Here is a 12,562-nt window from a genome sequence, read left to right on the forward strand (position 1 = left end):
CTCTCCTTCAAAGTCAAGATTCCTAAACATGAAAACTGGGGGGTGGGGAAGAGAAAAAAGAGGGAGAGCATCATCAGCGGAAGACCTGCCGGCTGCTGCTGATTCGGCCCCGTTTGTGGGACCACCCCAGCAGAGAGGAGCTGGTTTGCACGCCACGGTCCTCGCTGCCTGTTCCCAGGGACGGGCCGTTTGCTTGGCATCGCCGGCCAAAGCACGGGAAAACCGTAGGCATGCGCCATCACCTGCAGAGCAGCACGGTCACATTCACATGCAGTCCTTTACCTCTTTCCTGCCCGGATTCAGAGTTTTTCTGTGTTCATAGTGAGAGCCTTCCATACAGTTGTTTTTGACATTTCATCCGAGATATTAATCTCGGAAGGATCAGCCCTGCAATAAATATTTTACATAGCAATGCGTGATTATGGGAACTGATGCCACCAAGTGCATTAGCATCAGCAAGAGGAACCGGGGGGCCTGGAGAATCAAAGCTCAGCATAAACACGGGAGGTTTTGCTCGATGAGGAGTTTTGGGAGGCAAGCCCGAGAGCTGCAGAGCAACAGCTCCGTGCAAAGGCTCTTGCTGGTGTTTAGCCCTGGAGTGGGCTCCTAAGCCACTGCTGGTACAGATCACGCCTCATTTTTAAGTATGAGGATCTCCAGCTACCGTAAAGTCACTGACGATGCACGTTTTTGGGGTCAAACATGAGTTATGCAGCCACTCTGCTTGGGGTCAGAGCCCTGCGATCACCTCCTGCAGCCCTGCCCGTAAATCTGTTTTTTCCCACCAGCTGACTGCTGGTTTCTATGGGATGCTCAATAAAGACGCAAGTGGAGAAAATTGTGCCAAACACCTTCAAACTAATCTTGCCGGGGGTCCTGGTGCTTGGTGGGGCTTTACCTGTCACTGTTTTGCTTTGGGATATCCAAGTCGCTGGTCTTCCCCAGTTTCAGCTGAACTGAATTTGCAGCAGCAGCTTCCATCATCTTCTGGGACTCCTGATGTAAAAAGGGACAAATCAAGCTCTCTGTCTTTGATCAAAGTGGAGACAAACTAAACACCCAGTAAAACCACTGCATGCTGCCCTCACCTTCTGACCCCTGCAGCAGGGTAAAGACCTTTCACTCCAAACATTTTGGAGGGGTTAAAAACAGCATTATGAGCAAATCTTTCCATAATAATAATAATCTTCATTATAAAAGAATAATTTTAAAAATTATGCCTCTGTTCAAGTGTTAAACTCACTGCTAATTTAAGAAGAAAAAAAAAAGGTTAAGATGTGGGATCCAGGTTATTAGGATCCATTTCTATTTAGTTCTGATCTTCCCCCAACATTTAAAGACAAGCTGTGATAGAAACAGGCAGTCTCACAGCCCGATGGAGATGTCCAGCCCCGAGCACTCAGCAAGCTTTACCTCTTCTTCTTTGGCTTCATTTTTGGCATCGTCCAACTTCTTCTTCTTGCTTTCTGGCATAAGGTCATCCAGAAAGCTGAGCTCTCGCTTCGAGAAGCAGAAATCCATCACTTTCCGGACAAAAACAAGAGCCAAAACCTTCACGAATAAGAGGGAAGATGCCAGTGAGGCCAGAGATGATGCTACATCTCACTCCAACACCGCAAACATCCCGCTGCCGAGCGGCACCGGCTCTTACCATCATGGGAAAGATGATGGCGGCGCGGGACGCCTTGATGCCCCAGAGCAGGACGAGGCAGAGCAGCTGGATCAGGGTGAAGAAATGCACCTTCCGCAAGGGGACGTGCCGCAGGTAGATGAAATCCGGCTGGTGTTTCGCCGGCATCCAAAACAGCTTCAAGCGATCGAAGAACTGCAAGATAAAAGTGGAAACGTTGCCACCTGGGGACTGCAGAAAGTTTCTGGCCCTGTTGAGAACGTGGAGGGGGTTTTCAGGATCTTGCTCGCAATGAGAAATCATGGATCCCACTATGGGATCAGCAGCACCCAAAATGGGAGCAGCACCCATTTTCCCTTCATTCCATCTATGAACCAGCTTGCCCACGAAAGCTGCCCGCCAAATTGCAATTATTCCACGTTATTCTATTATTAGCATTTCTTGGCCCGCTGAATCCCCCAGCAAGGATTTCCAAGGGTGGTAGAAATTGCCTTCCCCTTGCACTGAATTCCCCCATTTTCATGTAACCAAACACTTGACCTGCCCTAAACCGTGAAACAGAGCGCGCTGAACTTGCCTGGTCCTCCAGCCCTATATACCTCCTCTGCCTCCACCCATCTTTTTCTTACACAAAATATTTTCATTGCTTGCTTTCAGAGAGGTTTTTACCCATGCCACTACTTTTTTTCCTGCTTCTACGGAGATGAAGTACCAGGGAGCAGACATGCTGCACGCTGTAAAAAAGTCCGTACCTGAATTCCTCTGAGCGACGACACACCCATGTAGAGAAAGACACCATAAAGCACAGGCATTGGTATGAACTGAAAAAAAGAATGCAACGATTTTTTTTTTTTTAAATTGCATTTTCAGTATTACCACTCTCTTCTACAGGGACTACCTAAAATTGCCTAAAGCTTTCTAGTTTCCACGGGGTTAGAGATGTGTCAGATTTTAACCAGTAGAGATTTTGTGCGTGTGAGTGAGCTAATGCTCTGCTTCAGGCTAAGCATCAGAATAATCCTATTTTCCAGAAAGGTTGGAGGAAAATAGGTGATTTCACCCATTCTACCATATGCCACGTTCTGTGACGGTAGAAAAATATTTCTACATATTCTTGTTGCAACACGCAAAAGTGACATGCCTCCCTTCAGCCTAGAGATGAGATTACTTTGCGGGAGGAACGTGCAAGGAAGCCCATGGGGATGATGTCAGTGTGTTTAGCTACTGGGAACGGCTGTTCTGAGGCATTTGGGGGAGCAAATTGCAACCAATGAAGTGCTGCCTGTTTGAAAGAGAGCAGATGTACTGGTCTGAATATGCTTAATTGTAACCCATAAACACGGGTGGGCCTGAAAGACACCTGGAAATTAAAGCAGTTGTCTCGCTCGCTCGCCTCGAGCACACCAAACTGGGGTCTGAAAGGCTGGAAAGCATAACCGAGGCTAGTTCCCACCGTGGGTCAAGCCCCAAGGTTTGGGATCACCTCCTCCTCCGCTCCACAACTACTCAGGCCTGGAGAGAGGGGACGAATTTTGCATAGCCTCCAAAAAGCTCATGGGTGTTAGGTGTTTTGTGTTCTCCTCTTACCTTTAACACAGAAGTGAAGAAGACAGAGCAGCCCATGAGCACAAAGATCATCAAGCCAGTGACCCTCTGTTCTCGTATCCCCAAAAACTTGGGGTGCTCTCCTGGAGCTGAGCAGTTAGACTCCACTTTGAGGCTATTCACGTGGGTAATGGATAGGACGGTCGCAGCCACAAACCAGGGCAGCCCCATCACGGAGCACACCCCGAGCATCACGGCCACCATGAGAAGGTCCAGGTGGTACCCGCATCCTTTCTGCAGGGAGCAAAAGAAGAAACAGAGCATCCCACAGCACAACGTCGCAAGTCAGATTAAAACCCTACTTGAGCTCAAGTCAACTTCTTGACTATTTAAACCAAGAATTGGAAACAAATAAGGATGTAGCCAGTCTTTGCACAAGCACCTTGCATGAAAATCTGGCAGGAGTTCAGACAAAGTGGATTTGGAGAGTTTGTGATACTTCTCAAAAAAAAAAAAATTGACTATTTTTTTCGTTCATAAAGAAATTTCCACCGCTTGCCAGTAAGATGTGACTCTGAGTTATCCCTAGCAGCTCATCAAAATGATTCGTTCCCCTAGCTGCTGCTGACATTTTAAAACAAAAACGTTCTTCTATATTGCTCTAAGATTAATCTGCTGCTCCGAAAGATTGCTCACCTGAACTCCCCTGTCGTTTGCTCCCTATGTCATCATTAATCCAGGAGAGCATCCTGCCACGCAGCCTGATGTTGTCCCAAACCAATGCCTTCGCAAAGCATTTGGAATAGGAGCTTCTCCCCGTACCTGCAGCCCGGTGTGGGTTGGGGTCATCTCTTGCAGCCCCTTACCTTCAGCCTGTGCTCTTTCCTGTTCACAATAACGGCAGTGATCTGCTGGTCCATGAATATCAAGATGGTGCAGAGCAGAGCTGGGATGAGTGCAGCCAACACCGTCCACCAAGGGTTGGGTCCTATGGGGTTGATGAACCACCCGCGGTCATCTCTGGTAGGCTGCAACAAAGCACACACATGAGGATCACCTTCCAGCCCAGCCACTGCACTGGCTTTGATTTTCCCCTCCATCCCTGTGTCAGACCATCTCCCAGCCCTGGCTTCATGTCACCCTCTCCCATGGGGTTCGGCAGTGCCAGTGTCCTCTTCACAAGCACCCATAGATACTTCCCTGTAGGTATCTAGTTTTGGGGCTGTCTTCTTGTTTCCAGAAGGAAACAATGCACTTGGAGGTGGAAAAGGAGATGGTCACACCACCAGTATCTCCTCCAGACTCAGCCCTGTCCTGCCTTGTGGCATCCCCAAGGGCTGAAACCAGCTCCATGCCAAAACACCCCGTTACCTTGAACATATGGGGGACGTGGAGCTTTGGTGATGGGATCCCAATCATGAAGTCAATGAGCACCATGATGACGATGGTAAGGAAAACAGCAAAGTCGCTTATTGTGGACCGTACCTGGGGCGAGAAACTAGAGCTGAAAGGGGCATCGCAAATGGGGCCATAACATGAGATGGAAAAGTTAGGGACATCAACAACATTAAGGCTCGTTAACAAAATTCCACCACTCTGAGGACATGCAGCCAAATCCCTTGGTTAGACACTGTTGCTGTGTTTGTCCCTGTGAGATCTGGTGTCAGACAATAAAAAAAAGTTTGATTAGGTGGAAAAGGGTTGTTTTAATTCAAACCTTAAAAAAACATTAAAAAATAAGGAAGCAGATGTCCGCCACTACAGCCACACTCACAGCTAAAATGGGAATAAGGCACTGAGGCATCATTTGTTCCTCAAAACGAAGAAATAGTCTCTTTTTCTGTGGCAGCTCCTCATTTAAATCAACTTTCCCCTTGAGCACATAATGCACAGAAGGTGAAAAAAAATAACTTTGGAAGACCTGATTTCCCACTGCCTGACCAAAAAATCGCTCTGGGGCAGGTCATGAGGCAGGTGGGAAACGCTACGATCGTTTTGCACTCATGGAAATGAGTGAGGGACATCCAAGCTGATGGAGAGCTTGGCCTTCAAGGTCAACATTTCCCAGCTTGACCAAGTGGTGGCAAATACTGCCTAGTGCTCCAGGAAAGCCATTTTGGGAAATGAGTGTGGAGACTGCTGCTGGCCACCATCTTCTACCTACTCTGGTTGGGAAGTAACGGCTGGTTTTAAACTTCTTCAATAAGCTCGACAGGACAAAGGTGGAGAAGAAGAGGATGCAGCACCAGAAGAGGACATTAGGTGTGTAGGGGCCATTGTGTCCACAGGCGGGTCCTTGAAACTCTCCATGCAAATACCGACATTCCTGGAGAAACAGAGTGTCAGGACACAAAGGCAGTGCACATGCGGCAAGGAAACCTCAGATAACTAGGGGTTTTTGAGGATCTCGGTCCAAGATCCATGACCTGGTAACTGCTGCTGCCAATAGAGATTTATATTTAATGAGCAGCAGCAGCTGAACAAGTGACACATCGAACTACACGTAGGAGAGCGGAGAGATGAGACGTGATGGGACACCATACCACAGACCCACAGCACATCCTCCGCTTGAATGGCAGGTAACCGTGGCTGAAGAAGACACCAGAGGGGAAGGAAGCGCTGGAAATTCTTGGGGATAGAGAAAGAGGGAACAGGGAAGGAGGGCTAGGGCAACCGTGATGGGAAAGGAGAAGAGACACATCGTCCCTTCCCAGTGGAGGGCTCACGGGACATGGCCAAGAGGGGATGGAGGTGTCCATAAGAGCTTCCCATCCTATGCCTGGGCTCTGCTTCCAGCAACACCAGCTCGAGAGGCTGCTCAGACATGCAAATTTATGCATGTACCTACAGACAGCACTGAGTAAGCAAGCAAGGCCTGGAGTTATTAGGAACCAATTAAGGAAGCCAATTACTACTTTCAAGCACGAACTTAAGTCCTCCAACCACTACAATAATCAAACCACCCACTTAACCTTGCTCCCGGTCAGAAATACTGCCCTGCAACCAGGTTGAGGAGGACAGTTATTACCCACGACGTTGGGGACGAGGTGGACTGGACAAGATAGACTCTCCTTCCCAGGCCCAAGGGGGTTAAAAACCACACATTAGATTTACGCAATGACTTTTCAGAGCAGCACTGGCACCGTTTGAAGCCCATCATCGCCTGAAGGGCTCTGAGTTGTGCACCATGCGAATGCCCCTGGACCCCGCGGCCGTGGCGCGAGGAAGCAGTAGCTCGGAGCACTTACAGTCACTGTGAGGTTTTCCCAGGTGATGCCAGACACGTTGATCTTGTTGCTCTCCCAGAAACGCAGGGTTTCGTTGCTGGGATGGGTCGGTGCCTCACACTTACAGCTGGGAGGAGAGAAGCCAAGACGTAAAGGAAAGGCGATGGAAGTGCAGCCCTGAGCTCCTGCCAAGGGGCAGCAGCATTTTAGGAGGAAAAAAACCCACTAGTAGATGGTGAGGAAGTCGAGTTTGCTGTGCATGTGCACAGGGTAGGTCTCTCGCAGGTGACTCAGCTTCTCTAGAGCCTCGTAGATGAAGATGATGCAGATGAGGGAGGCAAAGGCTTCTTCGGTGAAGCGGGTGATGTAGCAGACCAAACAGCTGGCATCGGTGGCCACCAGCACTATGCAGAAGAAGGTGGTCCACAGCCCGATGCACGCCCGCAGAGAGAGATAGGAGAGCGTGTAGTCCCTGGGAAACCAAAATAAAACAAAAGGTGGAAAGGTCAGCAAGAGGCTCCGAGCCGTGCCCTGCTTTGGGGAAAATTGGGAGCAATTTAGGAGTGCGTCAAGGCTGCGGATGGTAAATGCAGTTTCCATGTACTACTACAGAGAGCCTCGGGGCTGCGGTGCAGGGTGTGGACCCGCAGGAGGAGAGGCCAATTAATTATCATTGTTTAGCAATTATCTTGTGTAAATGCCTTGGAGGCTAATTGAGGTCAGGTCCGTGTTGAGGAAGATGGTGTTCTCCCACATCACCCTGACGCCCGAACACCAAAACTGGCTGGTTTCGCGCCCAGTCACCTGCTGCCAGCAAGTGGGGGCTTAATAATAAATTTAAATTGCAATAAGGGTGGTTCATTTCACATCAAAGTCATCACAACAAAAGGACTGTCATGAAAAATATCCATTTCACATGAAAAGCTCCTACTTTTTCCATAAAATCATCAAAATATTTCAGCAGAAAACTATTTGGATATTTGGGCAATATGTATTTCCACTTCCAGCAAAAATCAGGCTAAAAAGTGCCTGGTTTTGTTCTCAGAGGGAAGCAAATCTTCCCTCATTCCCAAACCAGAGTGATTTGTCTCATCTTCCTTGTGCAGCCCATCTTGGGCATCCCCATCCTTGTGGTTTCTCCTCCTCCCGCCGCTTTAACCCTAAAAACCCCAGATGACCCCATCCGTCCTTCAGAGACCGAGGGCTCTTACACCATCATGTACTAAAGCAGCAGCGTGCAATGTCTATGACACGGAAGACAACTTAAATCTAACAACTACCACCGAGAAAAAGAAAAGAAAAACATCTTTTCTCCATCACTGCCGCCTTCTGAAGGCCCTCGCAGCACCCAGCCACAGCAGCCAGCCTTACTGGCAGAATTTGTAGAGGATCTTCTCAAACACGAGGACGGGTCCGGTGCTGCCGAGAATGGTGAGAGGTTGGCCAGCAAAGAGGGAATACACCACGCCGGTCATGGATGCGCCCAGCAGTGACTCCATGGCACTCTGTCCGGGGAAGAGAGGCAGCAGCGAGTAAATAAACCATTAGGGGAGGAAAAAAACAACCCAACAAAGCAAATTCACTGCAGCAAGGACTTTTGCATGAGTTTTATCCTCCCCCATGCCACCCAACAGAGAGAGGTGCTCACTATGTGGCCACTGGTCGCCTCCCCCAGCAGTCCCCCGAAGGTGATGACGGGGGACATGCAGGCACAGTAGAGGAAGAGGAAGGACGCCAGACACTGCAGGCTCAGACCATCGCGAAAGTCGCTCCAGAACCACGGGGCTTTTCGCTTCACATCCAGGATCAAACCTCCAAAGAGCCTGGAGGAAAGAAAAAGAAATGGACTGTTTTCCTGGAAGACCACATTGAGTTTTCTTTGCTGCAAAAGGACAATCGCAGGCACAGAAGAGCTTTCATCGCTAAAAAGCAGCAGTCTCCTTCTCCCATTTTATACCCAGTAGAAACTGAGGCACACAAAAAAACCCTCCAACAAAAAGAAAAAAGACCTAACCTGAGAGCCCCTCTTACTGCAACACTCCCATGCTTTGAGAAGCATTAGAGCTCTACCTGGAGGTATTTATGCATCTGCTTCCACCCCAAATCAAGAAAACCTGCGTGCAAAGATGCTGCGGCTGAGCCCAGCTGCCCGGACCTCTCACCCGCCCAGCCCAGGGGACCAAGCTGGTAATGCGGAGCCCCTTCGCTGAACCAACTCACCCCAAAAACCTGTTAGAAGGGAAGGTGCATGCTCAGATTTTAGAGGCAAACAGACGAAAAATCCTATTAAAGCTCACACCTTCCTGTCTGCTCCAGTTCAGGACCACTGTGTTTCTCTGGCTTGCTGTGAGAAGTACTGTCATCGAGAGCTCCTGGCATCTTCCTTTTCTCCTGTTAAAATGGAAATAAGATAAAGATATATATTTGTAACCACTGGCTTGTTTTGCTTCTGGTCTGGGTACGGGACTGTGCCAAACTGGGACCTTGTGAATTTGGGCCCCTGAACAGCATCCCCAGCCGTGCCGCCATCCTGCCCGTCCCCCTCGCGCCTCCCTCTGCTGCAGCACCCACCTGCGAAGGGACGTTTTTCGGGGGCTCGATTCGGATCGATGGATCCCACTCTCCTGGCGGCAAGACCGTGACCTGATCCAGAAATTCGTCGATGCCGGCCACAAGGTCAGCCCGGTTCTTGGCTTTATAGGCAACGTCATGGAAAACCTGCCGATGGGAGACAACCTGGTGAGAGGACAACCCATCTAGGATGTCCTAACCGGTGCAATAAGCTCTTGGCTAAATGCAAGATAATTTTCCCCAAATTTTCTGCTGGAAACGGCAGGAAATATTCTCCCAAAAGGAAAAATCTGTGCATCATCTCCACGAGGCTCCCGTCCCCCATGGCACACCACAGCCTTTTGCTTAAAGAGAAGGTTTACTGGCCCTGGCAATGCCACCACTGGGGACAGCCTGCTGGGGACTCTGGGGAGAAGGATGAGGTGCAGATGCACCCCGGGTGCGATTTCAGCCTCCAGGATGTGGGGTGATGCAAATCCACATGTTTGCTTTAGGGTGTGAACGAAGGGTGGGCTATTTGGAGAGCTGCGGGCTGCTGGGACAGCAAATCACCTTCCTCACCACTACACAGACAGGGAGAGGTCAAGAAAGCCAAAAACGACCCGGAGATATCTCTTATCTTGTCGCACCTCATCCGTCATGATAGTAGCCATGGACCTGCCGATCTCATGGTACTGATGGGCTTTTCCTTCTGGTCCAAGCAAAACAAACAGGAACCTGGGCAAGAAAAACAAAATGAGAGAGAAGAACATGCCATTGCTCAAAGAGCACCCAAGGAAATCCCTGGGAGCTCCCAGCCCAGAGCGCGGCTCAAAAGGGGACACGTAGGCTCACCGACTCCAGTGATGAATTTGAAATTCATCAAAACCAACTGCAAATTTAATTTTTGGGCCAACTTCCATTAAAATTGGCCAATGGCTTTAAAAGCTACAGCAGGGAAGGGAGAAACAAAGACAAGGAGATGTGGGTGGGAGAAACGTGCTTGCTCCCGCTGGCCTTGTTCCCTTGGGATGCCAAACTGATGCATGCAACTTGATATTGTTTTGTTGGGGTTTTTTTTAAGTAAGAATTTTGTGCTTTTCATTCAGACCTTGTTGGGATGGGAACTTCCGTCATGCCCGAGAGAAGGACAGCCGGGGTCAGGCGGACAAACGCCACGATGGGCTGGTGAAGGAAATCCAGCTCTCCTACGAGCACATTGGACGCTTCAGCCCCGGTGGGAATTTTCTTCATGAAGTGCAGCTCCGCCTGGATACGACAAGCGATTTTCAGGCAATGACCCCAAAAGCAAAGTCCACAGCACTCTGCAGCACACTCTGCAGCCAAGTTTGCAAGAGCAAATCTGGCCCTAAAAGCGTAAGAAAGCTACGAGTGTCTCACCTTGCTCAAATCCATTGCGCTGGTTTCATGGTTCACCCCATTTTTAGCTTCTGCAGTGGTGGGAGAAGGATGAGGGGTGAGTGTTTGGGCTGGTAGGAAAAAGACAGACTCAGAAAGACAGACAAAGAGCAACTGGGACGCTTCTCCTTTGCCAGGACAAGTCTAATGGGGCCAAAGCCCTGCAGAAACCCTCTCCTGGTGCCAAAGCCTGGCAGAAACCCTCTCCTGGTGCCAAAGCCCTGCAGAAACCCTCCCCTGGTGCCAAAGCCCTGCAGAAACCCTCACCTGGCTTGTCAAGGAGGTGCGGGTCTGACTGCTTCTTGCTCCCATCAGCAAATGAGCGGACGATGGGGAGAAGGTTGTTTCTTTTCTTCTCATTCTGATGGTGATGCTTCTTCAAAAGGACTTCTCGAACTTTCGCCTGCATGCGCTCGTCAAACTCGGGGGACTGTTCTTGCTGGCTCAGGATCATATCTGGGGATGGCAAAGGGAAATGAAGCTGTGAGAGCAGAAGCCCCCGCAAGTCCTGACCCCCGAAGCCCCCCGGGGAAGGCTGTGCCACGCAGGATACCCTAACGTGCGGTCAGCCCTGCTTAGCAAGGCATTTTAGTACAGTTCAGCCTTTGCAGCGAAAGCAAGAATTTTCTTTTGCTAATAAACATCATCAAAGTGCTTATTCATCACTCCACTAAGATAATTATTTCCCATTCTAAATAATGCAATTTTCTTGCCCGATCTGGCCTTTCTGTCTGACTCTACACATATAACCAAATTATAAGCAATCTATAGCACAGACTTTCCCAGAGTTTCCTTGCTGACCGACTGCAATTTGCCGAGCCCAGGGAGACATGTGCTAAGAACGGCTCCAACTTCTCCAGCTCTTGAAAGGGCTGAATGGAGACCTGCCAGTCAAAGATAATTTCTCCAAAGCTGCTTTTTCAATTAACTTCAATTATCTTCCCCACAGAAATACACCACTTGGTCATCTGCCAGATAAACTCTGCCTTTAAAACTCTTAAATCCTGGAGGTTAAGGCAAAAGAAAAAAAAGAATGCGAGGCAAAGGCTTGTAATAAATAGTTTATTTAAGGAGGTTCAGCTCTTACGCAGACTCCTATTTCTAAGAGCTAAGCCCTTGACACACGCTCCTTTTTGGCTGGAGAATATTCTCTAATCGCTCCTCTAACCCCACAAATTGCTTTCAAAAGGATCCCATATTGGAAGAAAAAGCTGGTGTGACTGTTGCACGCCCAGTCTACGTCCAAAAACAACTTCACAACTTAAAAACACAGTGGGACTTCTGGAAAAGGATGTGCCATGGGGGCAGGGTTTGATTTGGGAGTGAAGGGCACCACGGCAAACTGAGCTTGGCCGTTCCCGGAGGGATGCGGCGCCCACGGTACCTGCGATCTCTTCGATGCTGTTGGCACAAATGTCCAGCAGCACCGTGCCATTGATGATGCAGCTCCTCAGCTCAAAAAGGCTGTGCAAGGACAGTGTGGCCACGTAGGGCTTGCTCCAGCGCTCGCCACCATCTTCCACGTCCTCCTCAAACTTCAGCCACCTGCGGACATCGGGTGCAATCAATCCCATTGCAAGAAAACAGCCTCAGCTCTGCAACCCCTTTAATAGAGCTACGGGGTAGCAAGAGGAGAAGGCTCCTCGCATCGGCACCTGCAGCTGCAGAAGCTTCACGTCCCGGAGAGCGGAAAGCAGAGCCCCCGGGCGCTGCCGGCGCCGGGGCTCGTCTCCCACCGCAGCCGGCAGCAGGGATTTACCTTGCCGTTTCTTTCCACTCAGCATCTTCGCCATCTTTCACGCAGATCTCATCCAGCTCAGTGAACAAGTCGTGCGGGACGTGCTGCTCGTCCTCCTCGGTCCCGAGGATGAACTGCACCCGCTGGGACGGGGTGTCTGGGGGCAGAAGACAAAGCCCCATCCCGTTACCGTGCCTGAATGCGGCCCGACACGCTCACAGGCAAAGAGGGCATCGGATTAGCACCAGTTCAGCCATAAACATTGGGCTGGCCCCTCTCCCCTGGGTCTGTCCCAGGAGAAGGAGAAGCATCTATTCCACCTCTGCATAAGCATGGGCAGCTCTCCTTCCCCACATTTCCATTTTTAAAGCCAGGATCCCTCTAAGGAAGAGAAGCCTAAATCCATTATGCATTTAACTGCCTTAAAAAAAAATGAGAAAAGTTTGGAAAAAG

The 12,562-nt window shown here is 49.7% G+C and overlaps 1 protein-coding gene across 1 annotated transcript in view; it reads right to left on the bottom strand.

Moving 5' to 3' along the window:
- Positions 1-299: 299 nt before the first annotated feature.
- The window catches only part of LOC104076333 (electroneutral sodium bicarbonate exchanger 1-like), a 16,672-nt gene continuing 4,409 nt past the window's right edge, over positions 300-12,562 (bottom strand). Inside the window, exons 5-25 of the mRNA XM_009577158.1 lie at positions 12,131-12,266; positions 11,756-11,916; positions 10,639-10,827; positions 10,354-10,442; positions 10,064-10,221; positions 9,603-9,690; positions 8,974-9,120; positions 8,702-8,793; positions 8,051-8,225; positions 7,774-7,907; positions 6,629-6,874; positions 6,424-6,529; positions 5,340-5,501; positions 4,547-4,660; positions 4,042-4,203; positions 3,218-3,469; positions 2,383-2,451; positions 1,652-1,825; positions 1,414-1,551; positions 899-996; positions 300-387 (exon numbers count right to left, since the gene is read on the bottom strand). Coding sequence (XP_009575453.1) covers positions 300-387; positions 899-996; positions 1,414-1,551; positions 1,652-1,825; positions 2,383-2,451; positions 3,218-3,469; positions 4,042-4,203; positions 4,547-4,660; positions 5,340-5,501; positions 6,424-6,529; positions 6,629-6,874; positions 7,774-7,907; positions 8,051-8,225; positions 8,702-8,793; positions 8,974-9,120; positions 9,603-9,690; positions 10,064-10,221; positions 10,354-10,442; positions 10,639-10,827; positions 11,756-11,916; positions 12,131-12,266 — 2,978 coding nt within the window. The remainder of the gene's footprint in view (positions 388-898; positions 997-1,413; positions 1,552-1,651; positions 1,826-2,382; positions 2,452-3,217; positions 3,470-4,041; positions 4,204-4,546; positions 4,661-5,339; positions 5,502-6,423; positions 6,530-6,628; positions 6,875-7,773; positions 7,908-8,050; positions 8,226-8,701; positions 8,794-8,973; positions 9,121-9,602; positions 9,691-10,063; positions 10,222-10,353; positions 10,443-10,638; positions 10,828-11,755; positions 11,917-12,130; positions 12,267-12,562) is intronic.

This window comes from Fulmarus glacialis, unplaced genomic scaffold (genome assembly GCF_000690835.1).
Source record: "Fulmarus glacialis isolate BGI_N327 unplaced genomic scaffold, ASM69083v1 scaffold31494, whole genome shotgun sequence".
NCBI classification, from domain to species: domain Eukaryota; kingdom Metazoa; phylum Chordata; class Aves; order Procellariiformes; family Procellariidae; genus Fulmarus; species Fulmarus glacialis.